A 22865-nucleotide genomic window follows, 5' to 3' on the forward strand; every position below is an offset into this window, starting at 1 on the left:
CTATTTAATAGCAGGTGCTATTTGAGTTTTATTCGATACGTACATGTCGTACATAGCTAGTTCTAGCTGTAAACTGTGTAAACTTTAAACTGTTAAATTTTAAACTGTAAAAAGCCACGAGCGGCATGAGCGAATTTGCAAAAGGAACAATTATTATAAACTATAAACAGACAGAGTGGACAAAGAAACATCGCTAAAAGCTTTTATTTTTATTCCTTAAATTTTAAAATATTAAAAGCCGACTTCTTTTCAATAACGCTATCGCCAACGCCGCACCATAATCTGTCGCTGTGCCGCTGCAACCAACTGAACCGACGAGACACCAGACAATCAGCAGCCGAGGTGCCTGCGTAAAAAAATGTAGTTGCTATTTTAATAACAGCGATTCTTAAACTCATAGCAGTTGCTACTAAACTAAATAGCAGTGAAAAAGTAGCAGACTGCTAAATAGCAACCCAACACTACTTCCTACCTGTTCCAGGTCGCCTATGAAAGGATCCAGTCTCCTCATAACGTTGGCACACTCTTCGAACCGCTGCGCGAGTCATATCCAATTGTCTAGCAACAGCTCGCTGACTAAGTCCATTTTCGATTAAAGCAATAACTTGGGCGACTTTTTGTGGTGTAATATGCATTAAATTAACACACTTGAACATTATTGAGGTTGTGAAAAACGAATAATATGCAAATTTCAGTTGCAAACGCAATAATTTTATTATTTGACAAGTTTGTTATATTCGTTACAATCACAACATAAACACACACACACACAAGGTTTATTTGTTTATCGGTTACTACGCATATAAACGATAAGCCTTCTTGATAAATTTCTACTCACATTAAAGGATATTAAATTGTCTTTCAAACAGCATATTTCTTTTTTTGATCTGATGGATAATTTTAAAAAAATATATACTTAAAGTCAAAAGTTTACAGTGGGCCGATTTCTATGCACGCAAAAGATATCTATTTTATAGCAAATAATTAAAAAAAAACTAGAAACTGCTCAAAAAAATCAAACAATGACGTCAATTACCTAAAGTACACCAAAAAAAAAAGAGAAACTATTGATTTTCATTCAGCATTATCGTCGATTTTATCTTCATTCATAAAAAAACCCTTAAAGATTCCCATACTAGTTACACAAACAAATTTTGTGTAACTGGCTAATTAATTTATCCAGTAAACACACCAACGAAGAATGACATTAACTTGATGGTCAAAAAACGGTTCTCACCTTATTCCTGAGGGCCCTAAGAAGATCCCGCACGCTGTCCCCCCTGTACGTGCGGTATTTCCTCAAATCTTTGGCCACTTCCTCGTGGATGTGCACGCGCCAGTCGTACTTCACCACGGGACTCCCGTGACGCTCCAGAGACTGCAGCACCGGATCTCCCGATTCCGCTTTTTCCACTCTATCGCTCACATCCTGAAGAAATTTTAAGCGAATTAGGACTAATATAACGATTAATTTACTTATTTAGAGTATTTTTTAAGACCCAGTATAAAAAAGCGTCAAGTAGAGATTCGGTTGTTTTATTTGAACGTCCTTGTATGTGAATTCAAGAAGTCTCAGTAGCTACCGTAAAACGGGGTTACTTTGTCACATGTTTAGATAATCCGAGGTACGTCAAGAAGTAAGTTCCATTTAATAAATAATAAAAATAAATTGTGTAATAAAAATCTTAAACTATTTTTCCACATAACTGCCGAAATTTTGCATTTGTCATAGCGTGACACAAGTTTTTCTATGTCTTCTTCTTCATAAAAGGTGTCCGACTGGGTCTTCAACCGGATGGAAACAATTTCTTTCAGCTCTTTGTCACTGTTGAAGTGTTGAGCTCCAAGGAAAGATTTAAGATGTAAGAACAGATGAAAATCGCTAGGAGCGACGTCAGAGCTGAACGGAGGATGGTCAAACACGTCCCCGTAGGAGGTTTCTCGTCACATTTGCAGTGTACACCTTTTGACAGAAATCCTCGGCGTTTATTCTGTATTGCCCGGTGCAATTTGCTAAGTGTCTCGCAGTAAACATCTGCATTGATCTAACTACTAATAGGATGAGTAAGAGCTTACAATACTCCATATATAGAGAACCAACACAAACCGATAATGTCATTACTGCAAAATCAAACCATTTCTTTGGACATAAACTGGCAGCTTTTCACGCATTAATTCATAGACTCTTTACGATCCCTCCTCTTTTTTAAAAGAACAGAACACTATCTATCAGATTGCAATTAACAATGGGTACAAAATGTCCTTAATAGATAATTTGATTAGAAAAAAGTTCAATAAAATACTACTTTAGTCCCTCTCCAATAAGTCCCTTGATCAGACCATCCATCGTTACCAACCTCCGAAATATGTAAAAATTTCCTTTATTGGTCCGATTTCTTTAAGAAGACAAATTTACTTAAGTCCATAGACAACAATATAAAAATTGTGTATAAATCCTTTCAAAATATAAGAAGTCTTTGTCCAGCCAAATATGCTGGTCAAACCGGCAGAAATTTCAAATTAAAAAACATTTAAACTCTCAGAAGTCGCCCAATGATAAAAGAGCCGCCTTTGGAATGCACCTAAGAAAAACAGGTCATTCATTTAACACATACACGACAATTTCAAAGTTTTGCATAACCTAAATAAAAGCAAAAAATAAATATATTTGAAAATCTACAAATAGCAAACCTAGAAATAATGTAATACACAAGTTAATTGTCTGAACGAACCTATTTACGCCAGCTACCGAGAAGCGGCCAAGATTGTAAATTTATTTAAGTAGTTTACCACATTCCTGTGAATTTACTGTTTTTTTAAAATGTTCTGTTAACCGCGTTTAATCCTAGATGTCTCTATTCATACTAGTATTAAATATCTATGTATACTCGCCGGCACAAAATTCCGCCACCCTGAAATATTGGCCAAGTTTGATGTTTTATAAATTTTTTATCAAATTCTCACGATTTTGCCATCAGTTTTTAAATACATTTGTTGTGATTTTATAAAGTAGCAATTTTTCGATTAGGCTATATTATACGGGATTAAAACAAACTGTTGTTTTTTCTCGTAATTTCAAAAGACCCTGTAGGAAAATTAAGGTGGTATCTCATTTCTGCTGCGAGCTAAAAATTTTTTATTAAAACGCTGATTTGAAGCTTATTTTTAGATAAGAGTTTTCGGTTAAAAATTATCGACGTTGGCTAAGGACGCAATTAATGTGACAAAAAGTTTGACAGTGTCACTATTAGAATTTGTTGTGTGTCAATATGGTATTAACTTCAGAAGACTTGGGTAGAATTGTTGCGTTAATAGATGATGGCCGTAGCAAAAGTTATGTCGCCCGTACTCTGAGATTTCCGCGGTCTACAGTTCGAGATGCCTGGAATAGGTATTTACAGACGGGAATTTTTACTAGACGACAAGGCTCTGGCAGAAGGACAATGATCACTGCAGCTGATGATCACTTTGTCAGCATTAGTTCTTTAAGAGATCGAAGATCTACTGCTGTGTGTCTAAAAAATGACTTGCGAATACTTCATGGAGTAAGTGTAAGTGAAAGAACGAAACGTAGAAGATTAGCAGAAGGCCAGCAAGATGTCCACAATTACTTCCTCGGCATCGACAACACCGACTGAGGTTTGCAAGATCGCATTTTGAGTGGACTCTAAAACAGTGGGCAAACGTACTATTCACAGATGAATCCAGGGTTTGTTTAAGGACGCCGGATAGTCGTGAGCGGGTATACAGACGTAGAAATGAAAGATATGCTGACTGCACCATTTCAGAACAAATCTCATATCGTGGCGGTTCAGTCATGATTTGGCCGGGTATTTCTACCGAAGCACGCACCAATCTTGTATTTATTGAAAATGGAGCTCTAACCGCCCACCGTTACATTGAGGAAATCCTTCAAGAAGTTGTTGTCCCATTTGCTCCATTCATTGGGAACCAATTTACATTAATGCATGATACCTCACGTTGCACATGTAGTGAGCGAATATCTGTATGAAGTTGGACTCCCAAGATTGGAATGGCCCGCATGTAGCCCGGATCTCAGCCCAATAGAACATCTTTGGGATCAACTTAAAAGGGCCGTTCGTCGTCGTCCTGTACAACCACAAACCTTGCAAGACTTACGACTAGCGCTGATCGAAGAATATGAGGCTATTCCTCAAGAAAGAATAAGGAACCTTATTCATTCGATGGCCGCGAAGACTGCAAGCTGTTATTGCTGCGAGAGGAGGAAATACACGCTATTAAAATTGTTTTTTTTTTTTAATTAACTTTATAATATATCTAGTGTTTGTGTCTCCTAATAAAAATACGCTTCAAATCAGCGTTTTAATAAAAAATTTGCAGTTCGCAACAGAAATGAGATAATGGAATGAATCAAAAATCGAAATGTTTAGAATACATCAAAGGCTTTTGGAACAAGGAACAGTATGTAAACAGAATTATCCACCCTAATTTTCCTACAGGATCTTTTGAAATTACGAGAAAAAACAACAGTTTGTTTTAATCCTGTATAATATAGCCTAATCGAAAAATGGCTACTTTATAAAATCACCACAAATGTATTTAAAAACTGATGGCAAAATCGTGAGAATCTGATAAAAAATAAAAAATTTATAAAACATCAAACTTGGCCAATATTTCAGGGTAGCGAAATTTTGTGCCGGCGAGTGTATAATGTAGTACCCATATGGAATTTTTTAAAAACCAAAATGCGTTATTGTTTGTAAGTACGGTGTGATAAGATGTTTTTAAAATAATGTATTGTAATGTTTAACAATCGAAACGCATCCGGATTTTTGAAATAAAGATTGTGAAGTAAACAGTGACGCGATAAGGAAATCAATCAGTAAGATGCCTTTCCTGTCCCAAAACACCGTGCATATGATTTTTCGAGGTGTCAAGATTTGTTTCGGCTCTCTACTCTTGCTGGGGATGAAGTGTGCCTCCATTCCACTGATTGCTGATTAGTTTCAGGACTATCATAAGAAACCCAAGTTTCATCTCCTGTGACTATCTGTGACAGAAAATCTACGGTGCCTTCATTATAACGGATTTAAAACTCAAGTGTGTGTTCCTCAGTGAGAATTTTTGGTACCCAACGAAATTTCAGTTTTCCGGTAACAATTTCATGAATTAGTGATCGTGAGATTTGGGGAAATTCCATATCGAGAGCACTAATTGTAAACTTATGGTTTTCCTTAAACTTTTCATCGATCGCTCGAACCAGTTCTTCTGTAATCAAAGATGGACGCCCACTGCTGCGTTCTTCATCGTGCACTTCACTACGTCTTTCATTGAACCTATCTTCTCACCATTGAATCACTCACTCACCACGTTTTGTCGGTAAACTTCGCAAATTTGCCGATAAATTTCAATTGGTTTCACTTTCTTAGAAAACGAATTACAAATCTAATTTCACGAGCGGCGGGATTTTGGATCAACGAAACTGCGATCGCAGCGCTGCAACGGGTAAATAAATTCGCTTGCTTATTGACGATTGTCACCGTTTCTTTGCTGGTTTTTCAACGTTCTTTAAAATGGCTTAAAATGACTCTAAAAAGAGTTATCGGTAGAAACAAAAGTTATTATCATTGGACTTCATAAGGCTGGAAAGACTAACCGTCAAATTTCGACGGATTTGGGAATTCTAAGGCGAACTGTCGATTATAATGTTAGGAAATTCACCAGAGAAGGGACTATTTATTAGCAACAAACCTCGAACGTGAAGGCCAAAGGCAACAAGTTCAAAGGAGGATTTAAATATTATAATTACAAGCAAACGCAATAGACGCCTCACCGCCCCTGAAATCACAGCAAAAATCAACAAGAAGCGTAAAAAAGCGGTCAGTGTTTCGACAGTAAAACGGTGACGTTTAGCTGTATCAAAACCGCTACTGAAGGATGTTAATAAGAAGAAAAGAAGTGGGCCAATCACACAAAGAATGGACCATTGATGACTGGAAGAAAGTTCTCTGGAGTGACGAGTCGAAATTCGAGGTTTTTGGAACGAAGAGGCGAGTTTTTGTTCGCCGTTATGCCAATAAAAGGGTCGGTGGGAATTCTTCGAAAAGAGGGTTACAAAACAATTTTAAATGACAATGTACTTCCCCAAGCACACGTCGAAATTGTGCAATCAATATTTACGTCAATTACAAAGGCAACATCTTCTGAAAGTTATGATATGACCCCCACAATCACCGGACCTCAATCCGGAATTACTGTGGGATGAACTGGATACCCCACATCAAAAGAAGACTCGTGAAGGATCATCCAAGAAGAGTGGCACAAGATACCTCAGGAAACTTTGGACAAATTAATTAGAAGACTACCGAAGCTCTGTGAAGCTGTTATTAAAAATCCAGGCGGACATGTAGATGAATCCAATATTTGATTTTCTTAAATTTAATTAATTGCAAAACGTATTGTTTATATTCATTTTCTTATAAATAAACCGTTTTACAAGAATAACTGATGGGTTTATTCTTTTTAGTTATAACTTTAAAACAGTCATATATATGGTCAAATACTTTTGAGCGGTAGTGTACTTCCTGGACGTACCTCGTACTTCAATATTGTGTTAACGTTAAGTAAATCCTATTGCCCATTCCCCGAACCAACTGTTTAATTACCTGAAAGAATCCCAAAACTTTCTGACAGCTCCAGAACATCGGATGGGTGAGGACGGCGCCGCAGGAGGGTCTACGGTCCGCGCTGGAGGACAGCAGGGCCTCGATGAGGGGCCGCTGGAGCTCTTTCTCCCAGTCGGGGCCCTCCAGGTCCGCTAAATTGTACTCGCCCATCAGAATGTTCGCTTGGCGTCTGAGCACGTCGCCAAAGGGATGACCGCCGCGCGATAACACGTAGTAGAACAGACAGCCGAGCGAGAAGAGATCCACTGCGGCAGTCTTAACCGGGAACAAAAACAAACAGAAACATAAAGAAAACTGGTAAAATTCTGTACTCGCTCTACATTTAAAATAAACCTTTTGATACCTAGATCATCCATGAGCTATCATATTTTATTATTTACTTCAGTAAGAAACTGTTTAACCATCTCCCTATTTCCATTAAGAAGGATTTCTAATTATATTAAATTCAAAAGGAAAGTTGGGAAAGGGTCTGTAAGAATTTTGTATTCTTCAGATAATAAAGTATACTTTGACTTTGACATACAACCCTCTACAGGGTTGTCCTTTATATTTAGATACACATTGACCCCCATTTAAATTGGGAGAAACGTATTATTATAAACCTTCATTCCAGATCAGCCTTGTGCGGATAGATTAGAATATTAAAGGATGTAGTCTTAGAACATTGAAAGGCTAGAATTAGTAAACAACAACTTTGTTTGAGTCCAACATGTGCACAGGGGCAAGAGGGGTGTTTTGTTTACAAACATATTTGCCGATTCTATGTTGTCAAGTCGACGCAAATTTCCAACGGAGGAAATTTTTAGCTATATTTTAACAACCATTATAACGTTAATTTAAATTATTTGTGTTGAATTTTATAGCAAGATTTAAATAAAAAAGTATAAATACCACAATTAACCTATTTTAAGAATAAATATAATATCCTTAAGCAAAAAAAAAACAAAATTATTAACATTCTTATCCCTAAAACTGATTTTAAAAAATTTGAAGCGACAACACCGGAGCTTAAGCGCCTGAGCCATACGCGTAGTGTCATTTGTCAAACGGCTTTTTGTTTATTTTCGGGATTTGTGTATTTTCTTTCATTTTTGGTTTAAAAAGGAAAAAGGCCACATTTTAGTGTTTTTTTAATTTGCTAGGATGGCAAAAACTTGTGTCGTTTGTGCCGCATCATGATAAAAAGGTCATTCAAGCCGATCTTTTCACAAGTAAGTACCGATACTTTCATAACCTCACGTCATAGGGTTACCATCATCATAAACGTAGAATAGGGGATCTTATAAATATAAACCTAATAAAAACTTGAATGCGAAAGTGTGCGTAAAATACCAAAATATTTATATTTCTAAATCAAAATATTTTTTTGAATATATTCATCTATCAATAGGCTATAAAAAATATAAAACTAGAATTTTGTCCCTGGTTTTATTACAGGATTTTATGTTTTTTTTTGTTGTTTTGAGAGAAAGAAGGCATAATACCCATGTACATAGTACCTATCTATATATAGTTTTTTTTTTTTTTTAATATAGACATTAGGTATGTAGATAGATGAAATTACTATTTTTTTATTGCCTAAAGAATTTTGAAATTTATTTAGATATTGATATCTATGTATAAAGTTAATTTTGTCTTTCCTTAAAATTTGGTCGATAATTTTTTTTTTGTTTTACCATATTGGAACTTACAATAATTTATATAGTAATTGGCACCACATATTAATTTATTACTGTAATTTTTTTTGCTTTTTGATTAAATATCAAATACTTATTATAGATTGCCTAATCCTAATATATGCCCAAAGGGAACAATGGATTTCATTAATGGAAATCAACACAATTAAAAAGAACATATTTGTTTGTTCAGATCACATCCTTAGAAGTGATATAAGGGAGATAATATTATCAGTAGCCAGACTTTATTAAAAAAATCAGCTCTACCTCAAAGGTAATTTTTTTTAATATATTTTTCTAGCATAAAAAAATTGTTACAAAAAGTATTAGTGTTACTCATATAAGCTTTATTTATACCTAATACTTATTAAATTAGGTATGTGTGTACAACTATTTTTTTACTAGGATTTCTGATGCACTGGTTAAAAACACAGCAGCCGATAATTCAGTTAATTTACCAAGTGATTTACCCTTCAAAGCTGTAGGGGTAGTTTTTCTGAAGAGTGCAAAAAATTCTTTAGCTTCCAAAATGGTATATAGTACAAACAGTGAAGCTAATATAGACAAGTATGGATAATTAAAATAGATTAATATTCTTGATACACCAAATTTTGTATAATTACAGATCTGATCATTCATCATCAACAATAACTGCATCTGAGATTAATAGTTACCGTGGGGTCTAGGTCAACAATTACTATTTCTCATCCAAGCCGTTTTTGTTTAACTGCTACACATTCCCTGACTATGCAAAGGAAAAGGTAAAAATACACTCAAAATAGACTACTAGTTTTATGCCATGTATCATCCTATTCTATATATCTTATTTAAAAATGATATAGTATTTTATTGTGTTATATTTGTTTAATTAAATGCAATTAATCAAATGTATGATACTACCAAGATTCTTTATAATAACATACATTTTATTGATCAATTGGATTATCATAATACATTTTTTAAATTTTTTCTTTTTAATTTTGGCAATACTATATTTTTATGTATATTATTCCAGGGTAAAATCAAAATGATATCCTGAGGACCTAAGCACTGATGATTCCACCGTTTCAAAAGCTAAATCACTTGTCACCAAATTATGGAAAAAAAAAAGAACAAAAAATTAAAATTCGACGATTGCAACAAACAAATTTGCGCCAAAGAAATTGAATTAGATGTCTCAAGTCATTATTAAAATACTTAAGAAATAATAACATGATTTTCGAAAAAGCCCAACATACTACATATTTTATTTAACTTGTAAAAGTACTTGTTTGTATATTACTACTAATAAACTCTCTAATCTAATCTATTGTACATAGTCTTTATTCTTAGGTAATCCTTGTTTTTTAGTATAAATTAATATGATATAATAATTGGTATTAGGTATTATATAGGTCACTGTTAAATGTCTCAAAACCATTGTACAGGCTAAATACTCATAATAAAAATCTTATAACCTATAAAAAACCTGCAACTCCTTCACAATTTGAACATCCTTGTAGTTTTAACTCTTACCGCTGAAGCAATACTGTCCCTTTGAAAAAGTCAGCACCATAGAAGTATATATTATGTGATATAAAATAAGTGATGTAAAACTGAGTTTTATATTAGTAATATAAAACTCAGTTTTACATCATTTTTTAGTTTATAGTCCAATATATATAGTATTTATTATATAGTCCAATATAACAATACCAATAAAATTTTGCGAAATGTTAAAAATTTGTGTCTTAAAACATGATTTATTAAGAAATCTATAATATTATATTAATAAAATATTTAATTTCCATAAAAATGCTTTGACAAAAATGCTGCCTTTTATTAGGACCTTCCTCTAACGAAGTCCGTTAAAAAAACACATAAATAGCTCATAAATGGTAATATTACTTATACTCAAACTCTATAATAATTAATAAAAATTTAGCAGGTAAATATTTGTTGACGACGTCACTGGTAGAGAGTGCTCGTATCCGTGGCATCAACAATGCGATCGAGCGGCGTTGCGATGCCATTACCGTTTTCTCGTTTCTTCGTACTTTATTTTCATTTATTTAACGTACATATATCGACTTCGATATAGAGTATCTTATCAAATCTATTTTTAAAAAATGCTTCATATTTTATTAAACAAAAAATATAGGGAGCAGTAGTATTGTTTTGAGCCTTCGGAAACAACTAAAAATTTTTATGATTATTGCCATTTCTCTATAAGCATTTGGCATCATTGCATCAGAGATGTTGCAAGCAAACAAATCTGCCCACAGTTCCACGGCATGCTACTTCTAGCCTTTCAATGTTCTAAGGATGTAGTGTTAAGTGTAAAAATCTTACCGTTCTGCCGGTTCCGGTTAACATTTCCGGTGCGATCCAGCCGTCGGTCCCGGTCACCCCGGACCTACGAGAGAACGAATCCCGGCCGAACTGTAACTTTTTACACAGCCCAAAGTCCGAGATCATCACTTTGACTTCGCCCCTGCCGTTCGGCACCGAGATTAGGACGTTATGCGGCTTTATGTCCCTGTGCACTGGAAACCAAACCGCGAAAAATCAATTTTCATTTTCAACAACATCAAACCGTAATTACCGATATCCAAGGAATGCAAATGGGCCAAACCGGCCGTGGCCTGCCTCAAAATGTCCAACGGTTTGATCGTCATGGCGGTGGTGTCGCACTGGCCCTGCATGTATTCGGTCAAGGTGGCTTGGCACAGTTCCAACGCTATATACCGGAACATTCTGTCTTGTTCCATGCAGTAGTACCTTCGAAAAACAAATGTACTTTTTTTTCCCTATCTTTGTTGCACTATATTACCTTATTACGTTTGGATGGGCGTCGCTCTCTCTCAGGAGCGCGACCTCGCGGTCGGCGAAAGTGAAACATTCGGGCAAAAGACGTTTTACTGCGACCCTGCGATTATCGAATTCGCCCCTAAAACGACGTTATTTAAGGTGTTTGACACGTTACAAATATTCGAAGGGTTTTATTTGACTATTTGAATCTTGACTATAACTTGGAAAGTTCTTGAGCTAGAAGAATGCTTAATGTATCAAATTCTTCAGTAAGAGTTGCTTAAACTTTAAATCAAATCCCTTTTAAGATACCTCAAGTGGTTTGTGAATATTCAGGGATAGAAATTCAATTTTTCAAGTAAAAAATGCTTTAAGGCATGGCTCTACTAAAACTGCTGTAGTTTAGGAAATTGTTTACTTAAATGGGAATTTTATGCATGGAATTCATTGTCAGCAATCCTTCTACACTTTTCTAAAAAAATTATGACAATCCTTCATAATATTAGCGGGTCATATGCATAAGAGTGTTCACAAAAATTCTAAAACTTATTAATTGAATTCCCATTTCAGGCCCTCCCATATAAATTTAACTGTAACTCTGGAAGTTCTTAAGTTACAGGAGTTCTTCGTATATCAAATTGTTCTGCAAGAATTGCTTAAACTTTAAATTAAATCCCTATTAAGATACCTCAAGTGGTTTGTGAATAATCAGGGATAGAAGTTTAATTTTTAAGAGAAAAAATGCTTTTTAGAGTATAGTTCAGTAACACTTCAATATTTTAAGAAGTTGTCCACTTAAAAGGACGTTTTCTGCATGGAATTCTTCCTGGAGAATTTCTTGACAATTTCCTAAAAAAATTATGAAAATCCTTCACTTTCTTGCCGGGTTATACTCAAAAATGCGTTGACTTAAATCATAAAACGCTTTTCTGAAATTTCCATTTTAGTTCCTATTAGGTAAATCCGACTATAACTCAAAAAGTTCTTGAGCTGCAGGAATTCTTAATATACGAAATTACTTAATAAGAATTGCTTAAAGTTGGAGTGAAAACCCCATTAAGATGCCTCAAGTGGTTTTTGAGTAATCAGGCACAGAAGTTTAATTTTTAAGAGAAAAACGCTTCAAGGGTGTGACTCACTAAAACCGCTATAGTTTAGGAAGTTGTTCACTTAAAAGAATGTTTTATGCATGGAATTCATCCTCAGGAATCCCTTTACAATTTCCTAAAAAAATTATGAAAATCCTTCATCATATTGACGGGTCATATGCATAAGAATGTTGACATAAATTCTAAAACTTATTAATTGAATTCCCATTTTAGGCCCTCCCATATAAATTTATCTGTAACTCTGGAAGTTCTTGAGCTACAAGAATGTTTAATGTATCAAATTCTTTAGTAAGAATTGCTTAAACTTTAAATCAAATCCCTATTAAGATACCTCAAGTGGTTTGTGAATAATCAGGAATAGAAATTCAATTTTTCAGGTAAAAAATGCTTCAAGGCATGGCTCTGCTAAAATGGCTGTAGTTTAAGAAATTATTTTCTTAAATGGGAATTTTATGCATGGAATTCATCCTCAGCAATCCTTCTACACTCTTCTAAAAAAATTGTGAAAATCCTTCATCATATTGACGGGTCATATGCATAAGCGTGTTGACATAAATTCTAAAACTTGTTAATTGAATTCCCATTTCAGGCCCTCCCATATAAATTTAACTGTAACTCTGGAAGTTCTTAAGTTACAGGAGTTCTTCGTATATCAAATTGTTCTGCAAGAATTGCTTAAACTTTAAATCAAATCCCTATTAAGATACCTCAAGTGGTTTGTGAATAATCAGGGATAGAAGTTTAATTTTTAAGAGAAAAAATGCTTTTTAGAGTATAGTTCAGTAACACTTCAATATTTTAAGAAGTTGTCCACTTAAAAGGATGTTTTCTGCATGGAATTCTTCCTGGAGAATTTCTTGACAATTTCCTAAAAAAATTATGAAAATCCTTCACTTTCTTGCCGGGTTATACTCAAAAATGTGTTGATTTAAATCATAAAACGCTTTTCTGAAATTTCCATTTTCGTCCCTAATAGGTAAATCCGACTATAACTCAAAAAGTTCTGAGCTGCAGGAATTCTTAATATACGAAATTACTTAATAAGAATTACTTAAAGTTGGAGTGAAAACCCCATTAAGATGCCTCAAGTGGTTTTTGAGTAATCAGGCACAGAAGTTTAATTTTTAAGAGAAAAACGCTTCAAGGGTGTGACTCACTAAAACCGCTATAGTTTAGGAAGTTGTTCACTTAAAAGAATGTTTTATGCATGGAATTCATCCTCAGGAATCCCTTTATAATTTCCTAAAAAAATTATGAAAATCCTTCACTTTCTTGCCGGGTTATACTCAAAAATGTGTTGATTTAAATCATAAAACGCTTTTCTGAAATTTCCATTTTCGTCCCTAATAGGTAAATCCGACTATAACTCAAAAAATTCTGAGCTGCAGGAATTCTTAATATACGAAATTACTTAATAAGAATTGCTTAAAGTTGGAGTGAAAACCCCATTAAGATGCCTCAAGTGGTTTTTGAGTAATCAGGCACAGAAGTTTAATTTTTAAGAGAAAAACGCTTCAAGGGTGTGACTCACTAAAACCGCTATAGTTTAAGAAGTTGTTCACTTAAAAGAATGTTTTATGCATGGAATTCATCCTCAGGAATCCCTTTATAATTTCCTAAAAAAATTATGAAAATCCTTCATTTTCTTGCCGGGTTATACCCAAAAATGTGTTGACTTAAATCATAAAACTCTTTTCTGAAATTTCCATTTTCGTCCCTAATAGGTAAATCCGACTATAACTCAAAAAGTTCTTGAGCTGCAGGAATTCTTAATATACGAAATTACTTAATAAGAATTGCTTAAAGTTGGAGTGAAAACCCCATTAAGATGCCTCAAGTGGTTTTTGAGTAATCAGGCACAGAAGTTTAATTTTTAAGAGAAAAACGCTTCAAGGGTGTGACTCACTAAAACCGCTATAGTTTAGGAAGTTGTTCACTTAAAAGAATGTTTTATGCATGGAATTCATCCTCAGGAAACCCTTTATAATTTCCTAAAAAAATTATGAAAATCCTTCATTTTCTTGCCGGGTTATACTCAAAAATGTGTTGATTTAAATCATAAAACGCTTTTCTGAAATTTCCATTTTCGTCCCTAATAGGTAAATCTGACTATAACTCAAAAAGTTCTTGAGCTGCAGGAATTCTTAATATACGAAATTACTTAATAAGAATTGCTTAAAGTTGGAGTGAAAACCCCATTAAGATGCCTTAAGTGGTTTTTGAGTAATCAGGCACAGAAGTTTAATTTTTAAGAGAAAAACGCTTCAAGGGTGTGACTCACTAAAACCGCTATAGTTTAGGAAGTTGTCCACTTAAAAGAATGTTTTATGCATGGAATTCATCCTCAGGAATCCTTCTACACTCTTCTAAAAAAATTATGAAAATCCTTCATCATATTGACGGGTCATATGCATAAGAATGTTGACATAAATTCTAAGACTTATTAATTGAATTCCCATTTCAGGCCCTCCCATATAAATTTAACTGTAACTCTGGAAGTTCTTAAGTTACAGGAGTTCTTCGTATATCAAATTGTTCTGTAAGAATTAATTAAACTTTAAGTGAAAACCCCATTACGATGCCCTAAGTTATTTTTGAGTAAACGGGGATAGAAGTATAATTTTTAAGAAAAAAAAACGCTTCAAGAGTATGGCTCACTAAAACTTCAATATTTTAAGAAGTTGTCCACTTAAAAGGATGTTTTCTGCATGGAATTCTTCCTGAAGAATTTCTTGACAATTTCCTAAAAAAATTATGAAAATCCTTCACTTTCTTGCCGGGTTATACTCAAAAATGTGTTGATTTAAATCATAAAACGCTTTTCTGAAATTTCCATTTTCGTCCCTAATAGGTAAATCTGACTATAACTCAAAAAGTTCTTGAGCTGCAGGAATTCTTAATATACGAAATTACTTAATAAGAATTGCTTAAAGTTGGAGTGAAAACCCCATTAAGATGCTTCAAGTGGTTTTTGAGTAATCAGGCACAGAAGTTTAATTTTTAAGAGAAAAACGCTTCAAGGGTGTGACTCACTAAAACCGCTATAGTTTAAGAAGTTGTTCACTTAAAAGAATGTTTTATGCATGGAATTCATCCTCAGGAATCCCTTTATAATTTCCTAAAAAAATTATGAAAATCCTTCATTTTCTTGCCGGGTTATACCCAAAAATGTGTTGACTTAAATCATAAAACTCTTTTCTGAAATTTCCATTTTCGTCCCTAATAGGTAAATCCGACTATAACTCAAAAAGTTCTTGAGCTGCAGGAATTCTTAATATACGAAATTACTTAATAAGAATTGCTTAAAGTTGGAGTGAAAACCCCATTAAGATGCCTCAAGTGGTTTTTGAGTAATCAGGCACAGAAGTTTAATTTTTAAGAGAAAAACGCTTCAAGGGTGTGACTCACTAAAACCGCTATAGTTTAGGAAGTTGTTCACTTAAAAGAATGTTTTATGCATGGAATTCATCCTCAGGAAACCCTTTATAATTTCCTAAAAAAATTATGAAAATCCTTCATTTTCTTGCCGGGTTATACTCAAAAATGTGTTGATTTAAATCATAAAACGCTTTTCTGAAATTTCCATTTTCGTCCCTAATAGGTAAATCTGACTATAACTCAAAAAGTTCTTGAGCTGCAGGAATTCTTAATATACGAAATTACTTAATAAGAATTGCTTAAAGTTGGAGTGAAAACCCCATTAAGATGCCTTAAGTGGTTTTTGAGTAATCAGGCACAGAAGTTTAATTTTTAAGAGAAAAACGCTTCAAGGGTGTGACTCACTAAAACCGCTATAGTTTAGGAAGTTGTTCACTTAAAAGAATGTTTTATGCATGGAATTCATCCTCAGGAATCCCTTTATAATTTCCTAAAAAAATTATGAAAATCCTTCATTTTCTTGCCGGGTTATACTCAAAAATCTGTTGATTTAAATCATAAAACGCTTTTCTGAAATTTCCATTTTCGTCCCTAATAGGTAAATCCGACTATAACTCAAAAAATTCTGAGCTGCAGGAATTCTTAATATACGAAATTACTTAATAAGAATTGCTTAAAGTTGGAGTGAAAACCCCATTAAGATGCCTCAAGTGGTTTTTGAGTAATCAGGCACAGAAGTTTAATTTTTAAGAGAAAAACGCTTCAAGGGTGTGACTCACTAAAACCGCTATAGTTTAAGAAGTTGTTCACTTAAAAGAATGTTTTATGCATGGAATTCATCCTCAGGAATCCCTTTATAATTTCCTAAAAAAATTATGAAAATCCTTCATTTTCTTGCCGGGTTATACCCAAAAATGTGTTGACTTAAATCATAAAACTCTTTTCTGAAATTTCCATTTTCGTCCCTAATAGGTAAATCCGACTATAACTCAAAAAGTTCTTGAGCTGCAGGAATTCTTAATATACGAAATTACTTAATAAGAATTGCTTAAAGTTGGAGTGAAAACCCCATTAAGATGCCTCAAGTGGTTTTTGAGTAATCAGGCACAGAAGTTTAATTTTTAAGAGAAAAACGCTTCAAGGGTGTGACTCACTAAAACCGCTATAGTTTAGGAAGTTGTTCACTTAAAAGAATGTTTTATGCATGGAATTCATCCTCAGGAAACCCTTTATAATTTCCTAAAAAAATTATGAAAATCCTTCATTTTCTTGCCGGGTTATACCCAAAAATGTGTTGACTTAAATCATAAAACTCTTTTCTGAAATTTCCATTTTCGTCCCTAATAGGTAAATCCGACTATAACTCAAAAAGTTCTTGAGCTGCAGGAATTCTTAATATACGAAATTACTTAATAAGAATTGCTTAAAGTTGGAGTGAAAACCCCATTAAGATGCCTCAAGTGGTTTTTGAGTAATCAGGCACAGAAGTTTAATTTTTAAGAGAAAAACGCTTCAAGGGTGTGACTCACTAAAACCGCTATAGTTTAGGAAGTTGTTCACTTAAAAGAATGTTTTATGCATGGAATTCATCCTCAGGAAACCCTTTATAATTTCCTAAAAAAATTATGAAAATCCTTCATTTTCTTGCCGGGTTATACTCAAAAATGTGTTGATTTAAATCATAAAACGCTTTTCTGAAATTTCCATTTTCGTCCCTAATAGGTAAATCTGACTATAACTCAAAAAGTTCTTGAGCTGCAGGAATTCTTAATATACGAAATTACTTAATAAGAATTGCTTAAAGTTGGAGTGAAAACCCCATTAAGATGCCTCAAGTGGTTTTTGAGTAATCAGGCACAGAAGTTTAATTTTTAAGAGAAAAACGCTTCAAGGGTGTGACTCACTAAAACCGCTATAGTTTAGGAAGTTGTCCACTTAAAAGAATGTTTTATGCATGGAATTCATCCTCAGGAATCCTTCTACACTCTTCTAAAAAAATTATGAAAATCCTTCATCATATTGACGGGTCATATGCATAAGAATGTTGACATAAATTCTAAGACTTATTAATTGAATTCCCATTTCAGGCCCTCCCATATAAATTTAACTGTAACTCTGGAAGTTCTTAAGTTACAGGAGTTCTTCGTATATCAAATTGTTCTGTAAGAATTAATTAAACTTTAAGTGAAAACCCCATTACGATGCCCTAAGTTATTTTTGAGTAAACGGGGATAGAAGTATAATTTTTAAGAAAAAAAACGCTTCAAGAGTATGGCTCACTAAAACTTCAATATTTTAAGAAGTTGTCCACTTAAAAGGATGTTTTCTGCATGGAATTCTTCCTGAAGAATTTCTTGACAATTTCCTAAAAAAATTATGAAAATCCTTCACTTTCTTGCCGGGTTATACTCAAAAATGTGTTGATTTAAATCATAAAACGCTTTTCTGAAATTTCCATTTTCGTCCCTAATAGGTAAATCTGACTATAACTCAAAAAGTTCTTGAGCTGCAGGAATTCTTAATATACGAAATTACTTAATAAGAATTGCTTAAAGTTGGAGTGAAAACCCCATTAAGATGCCTCAAGTGGTTTTTGAGTAATCAGGCACAGAAGTTTAATTTTTAAGAGAAAAACGCTTCAAGGGTGTGACTCACTAAAACCGCTATAGTTTAGGAAGTTGTTCACTTAAAAGAATGTTTTATGCATGGAATTCATCCTCAGGAAACCCTTTATAATTTCCTAAAAAAATTATGAAAATCCTTCATTTTCTTGCCGGGTTATACTCAAAAATGTGTTGATTTAAATCATAAAACGCTTTTCTGAAATTTCCATTTTCGTCCCTAATAGGTAAATCTGACTATAACTCAAAAAGTTCTTGAGCTGCAGGAATTCTTAATATACGAAATTACTTAATAAGAATTGCTTAAAGTTGGAGTGAAAACCCCATTAAGATGCCTTAAGTGGTTTTTGAGTAATCAGGCACAGAAGTTTAATTTTTAAGAGAAAAACGCTTCAAGGGTGTGACTCACTAAAACCGCTATAGTTTAGGAAGTTGTTCACTTAAAAGAATGTTTTATGCATGGAATTCATCCTCAGGAATCCCTTTATAATTTCCTAAAAAAATTATGAAAATCCTTCATTTTCTTGCCGGGTTATACTCAAAAATCTGTTGATTTAAATCATAAAACGCTTTTCTGAAATTTCCATTTTCGTCCCTAATAGGTAAATCCGACTATAACTCAAAAAATTCTGAGCTGCAGGAATTCTTAATATACGAAATTACTTAATAAGAATTGCTTAAAGTTGGAGTGAAAACCCCATTAAGATGCCTCAAGTGGTTTTTGAGTAATCAGGCACAGAAGTTTAATTTTTAAGAGAAAAACGCTTCAAGGGTGTGACTCACTAAAACCGCTATAGTTTAGGAAGTTGTTCACTTAAAAGAATGTTTTATGCATGGAATTCATCCTCAGGAATCCCTTTATAATTTCCTAAAAAAATTATGAAAATCCTTCATTTTCTTGCCGGGTTATACCCAAAAATGTGTTGACTTAAATCATAAAACGCTTTTCTGAAATTTCCATTTTCGTCCCTAATAGGTAAATCTGACTATAACTCAAAAAGTTCTTGAGCTGCAGGAATTCTTAATATACGAAATTACTTAATAAGAATTGCTTAAAGTTGGAGTGAAAACCCCATTAAGATGCCTCAAGTGGTTTTTGAGTAATGAGGCACAGAAGTTTAATTTTTAAGAGAAAAACGCTTCAAGGGTGTGACTCACTAAAACCGCTATAGTTTAGGAAGTTGTTCACTTAAAAGAATGTTTTATGCATGGAATTCATCCTCAGGAATCCCTTTATAATTTCCTAAAAAAATTTTGAAAATCCCTCACAAAATTGTCAAGTTCTGTTGACTTAAATTGTGCAGCTCACTCTTAAAATTCCTATAGTTCTCAATAGGTAAATCTGACTACAACTCAGAAATTTCTAAAGCTACCGAAACTCTTAATACATGAAATTGTTCAGTGAGAATTGGTTAAACTTTGAGTGAAAACTCTATTAAGGTTTTTGAGTAATGAAGGATAGAAGTTCAATTTTGAGGGAAAAAGTGCTTCAAGGATGTTGCATGTATGGAAGTCATTCTCTACAAAAAAATCATGATTATCTATGAATGACTTACTAACCTATAAACAAAAGTCCCTTCACACCCTTTTCCCAGCAACTGTTCGGGATGAAAAATGATTTTTCCAACTTTCACCAGTCCCCCAGGCAGCTCTTCGGTAAGGGCTGTAACCTGACTGTTCCTGCCATAAGAGCTCTGATGGCTCCCCCTAGAACCGTTCTGGGACTGTTGCATTTCCCTAACCTAAAAACATCAAACAGTAATTTCCCAATTTACCCAAAAATAAAAGTGGTAAAACTCACTTGCATCTGTAGGTACCAAAACATACTAAACACCAGACCGGTCATCACGATTAACGTTAACTTCATCCCCTTGTTCTCTTGCTGGTTTATCCAACTTTTCAGGTCCCCGTAATTCCGGGAAAACCAATTTTCCACCCTCAAACGATCCGGAATTTTCTCTTTTTTTATGAATATCGGTTTAGTTTCGTTTTCCAGTTCGCCAGTTTCGGCCTCTAGGTCCGTTGTTTGAGTGCCCACCGAAGGATTACTGGCATCGGTGAGTAATTTTACCTTAAAACATCAATAATAATGTACTCATCTAAAAAACCCACCAGCCTCACCTGTCTCACGGGCCTATTGGGCCCCACGAAGTCCGAATCGGTGAAATTCGGCACGTTGTAATGCCCCGTATAAATCACCAGATGGCCATTGAAACCCGATAAACTTTGAAATGTGTCCTCGGGCAGCACGTTCTGGGGCAATTTGTAGTTGTGCCCCGGAAGGGGGTACTCGGGATATAACTTTGGGGGGTCGTGGGCGTGGGGCCCCCCTAATAGTAAGGGGCCCTCGTCGGAGGCGGTTATGGTCACTACATTTTGGTCCACTAACGAGGGGATTGCGTAGAGGCCATGGTGGTGTTCACCGATGTATAAAGTTGGACTGAAATTCGTTAATTTGGGGTGTTTCTTGTTTATATTTTATTTATTTATTTATTTATTTACGGAATCCATTTACAAAAGTGTTACATACATATACATTTGCAAAACTATCTATAAATCAATGAAAGGTGTAGATGAATTAATTAATTAATGACCCTATAAAATAATATTTTTGTCCACGTTTTTGAGCATCGGTTTCAAGTAAATCGAGTCATAACTCCACTTCTAGTGTTCAGATTGGCTTGATTTTTGTCTTAAAAGATTCTTTAGAATGTTCTTCAAGTTCCATTGAAAAAATCATCAAAATCCATGCATTGGAAATTTTTTAATCTAACTTTTTGAAAACCATGTCTAAGAATATACCCACTTTCAGGTAACTTGAGACATAACTTCACTTCTAGTGTTCAGATCGGCTTGATTTTTGTCTTAAAAGATTCCTTGGAATGTTCGTCAAGTTCTATTGAAAAAATCATCAAAATCCATGCATTGGAAATTTTTTAATCTAACTTTTTGAAAACCATGTCTAAGAATATACCCACTTTCAGGTAACTTGAGACATAACTTCACTTCTAGTGTTCAGATCGGCTTGATTTTTGCCTTAAAAGATTCTTTGGAATGTTCTTCAAGTTCTATTGAAAAAATCATCAAAATCCATGCATTGGAAATTTTTTAATCTAACTTTTTGAAAATCATGTCCAAGAAAAAAGCCACTTTCAGGTAACTTGACTCATAACTTTACTTCTAGTGTTCAGATTGGCTTGATTTTTGTCCTAAAAGATTCTTTGGAATGTTCGTCAAGTTCTATTGAAAAAATCATCAAAATCCATGCATTGGAAATTTTTTTATCTAACTTTTTGAAAACCATGTCCAAGAATATACCCACTTTCAGGTAACTTGAGTCATAACTCCACTTCTAGTGTTCAGATTGGCTTGATTTTTGTCCTAAAAGATTCTTTGGAATGTTCGTCAAGTTCTATTGAAAAAATCATCAAAATCCATGCATTGGAAATTTTTTTATCTAACTTTTTGAAAATCATGTCTAAGAAAAAAGCCACTTTCAGGTAACTTGAGTCATAACTTCACTTCTAGTGTTCAGATTGGCTTGATTTTTGTCCTAAAAGATTCTTTGGAATGTTCGTCAAGTTCTATTGAAAAAATCATCAAAATCCATGCATTGGAAATTTTTTTATCTAACTTTTTGAAAACCATGTCTAAGAAAAAAGCCACTTTCAGGTAACTTGAGTCATAACTTCACTTCTAGTGTTCAGATTGGCTTGATTTTTGTCCTAAAAGATTCTTTGGAATGTTCGTCAAGTTCTATTGAAAAAATCATCAAAATCCATGCATTGGAAATTTTTTTATCTAACTTTTTGAAAACCTTGTCTAAGAATATACCCACTTTCAGGTAACTTGACTCATAACTTCACTTCTAGTGTTCAGATTGGCCTGATTTTTGTCTTAAAAGATTCTTTGGAATGTTCTTCAAGTTCTATTGAAAAAATCATCAAAATCCATGCATTGGAAATTTTTTAATCTAACTTTTTGAAAATCATGTCTAAGAATATACCCACTTTCAGGTAACTTGACTCATAACTTCACTTCTAGTGTTCAGATTGGCTTGATTTTTGTCTTAAATGATTCTTTGGAATGTTCTTCAAGTTCTATTGAAAAAATCATCAAAATCCATGCATTGGAAATTTTTTAATCTAACTTTTTGAAAATCATGTCTAAGAATAAAGCCACTTTCAGGTAACTTGAGTCATAACTTCACTTCTAGTGTTCAGATCGGCTTGATTTTTGTCTTAAAAGATTCTTTGGAATGTTCTTCAAGTTCTATTGAAAAAATCATCAAAATCCATGCATTGGAAATTTTTTTATCTAACTTTTTGAAAACCATGTCTAAGAATATACCCACTTCCAGGTAACTTGAGTCATAACTCGACTTCTAGTGTTCAGATCGGCTTGATTTGTGTCTTAAAAGATTCTTTGGAATGTTCTTCAAGTTCTATTGAAAAAATCATCAAAATCCATGCATTGGAAATTTTTTAATCTAACTTTTTGAAAACCATATCTAAGAATATACCCACTTTCAGGTAACTTGACTCATAACTTCACTTCTAGTGTTCAGATCGGCTTGATTTTTGTCTTAAAAGATTCTTTGGAATGTTCTTCAAGTTCTATTGA

The 22865-nt window shown here is 33.9% G+C and overlaps 1 protein-coding gene across 2 annotated transcripts in view; it reads right to left on the minus strand.

The window, feature by feature from the left end:
* Window positions 1-22865, minus strand: part of LOC126746682 (serine/threonine-protein kinase/endoribonuclease IRE1-like) — a 32900-nt gene that overhangs the window by 7470 nt on the left and 2565 nt on the right. The window contains exons 6-13 of one of the 2 annotated variants that reach the window (XM_050455004.1): window positions 20364-20682; window positions 20044-20313; window positions 19803-19984; window positions 11157-11273; window positions 10929-11104; window positions 10676-10869; window positions 6648-6923; window positions 1238-1429 (exon numbers count right to left, since the gene is read on the minus strand). In XM_050455004.1, the coding sequence (XP_050310961.1) occupies window positions 1238-1429; window positions 6648-6923; window positions 10676-10869; window positions 10929-11104; window positions 11157-11273; window positions 19803-19984; window positions 20044-20313; window positions 20364-20682 (1726 nt within the window). The remainder of the gene's footprint in view (window positions 1-1237; window positions 1430-6647; window positions 6924-10675; window positions 10870-10928; window positions 11105-11156; window positions 11274-19802; window positions 19985-20043; window positions 20314-20363; window positions 20683-22865) is intronic. The other variant, XM_050455005.1, reaches the window with a different exon arrangement.

This window comes from Anthonomus grandis, chromosome 18 (assembly GCF_022605725.1).
Source record: "Anthonomus grandis grandis chromosome 18, icAntGran1.3, whole genome shotgun sequence".
Taxonomy (NCBI): Eukaryota; Metazoa; Arthropoda; class Insecta; order Coleoptera; family Curculionidae; genus Anthonomus; species Anthonomus grandis.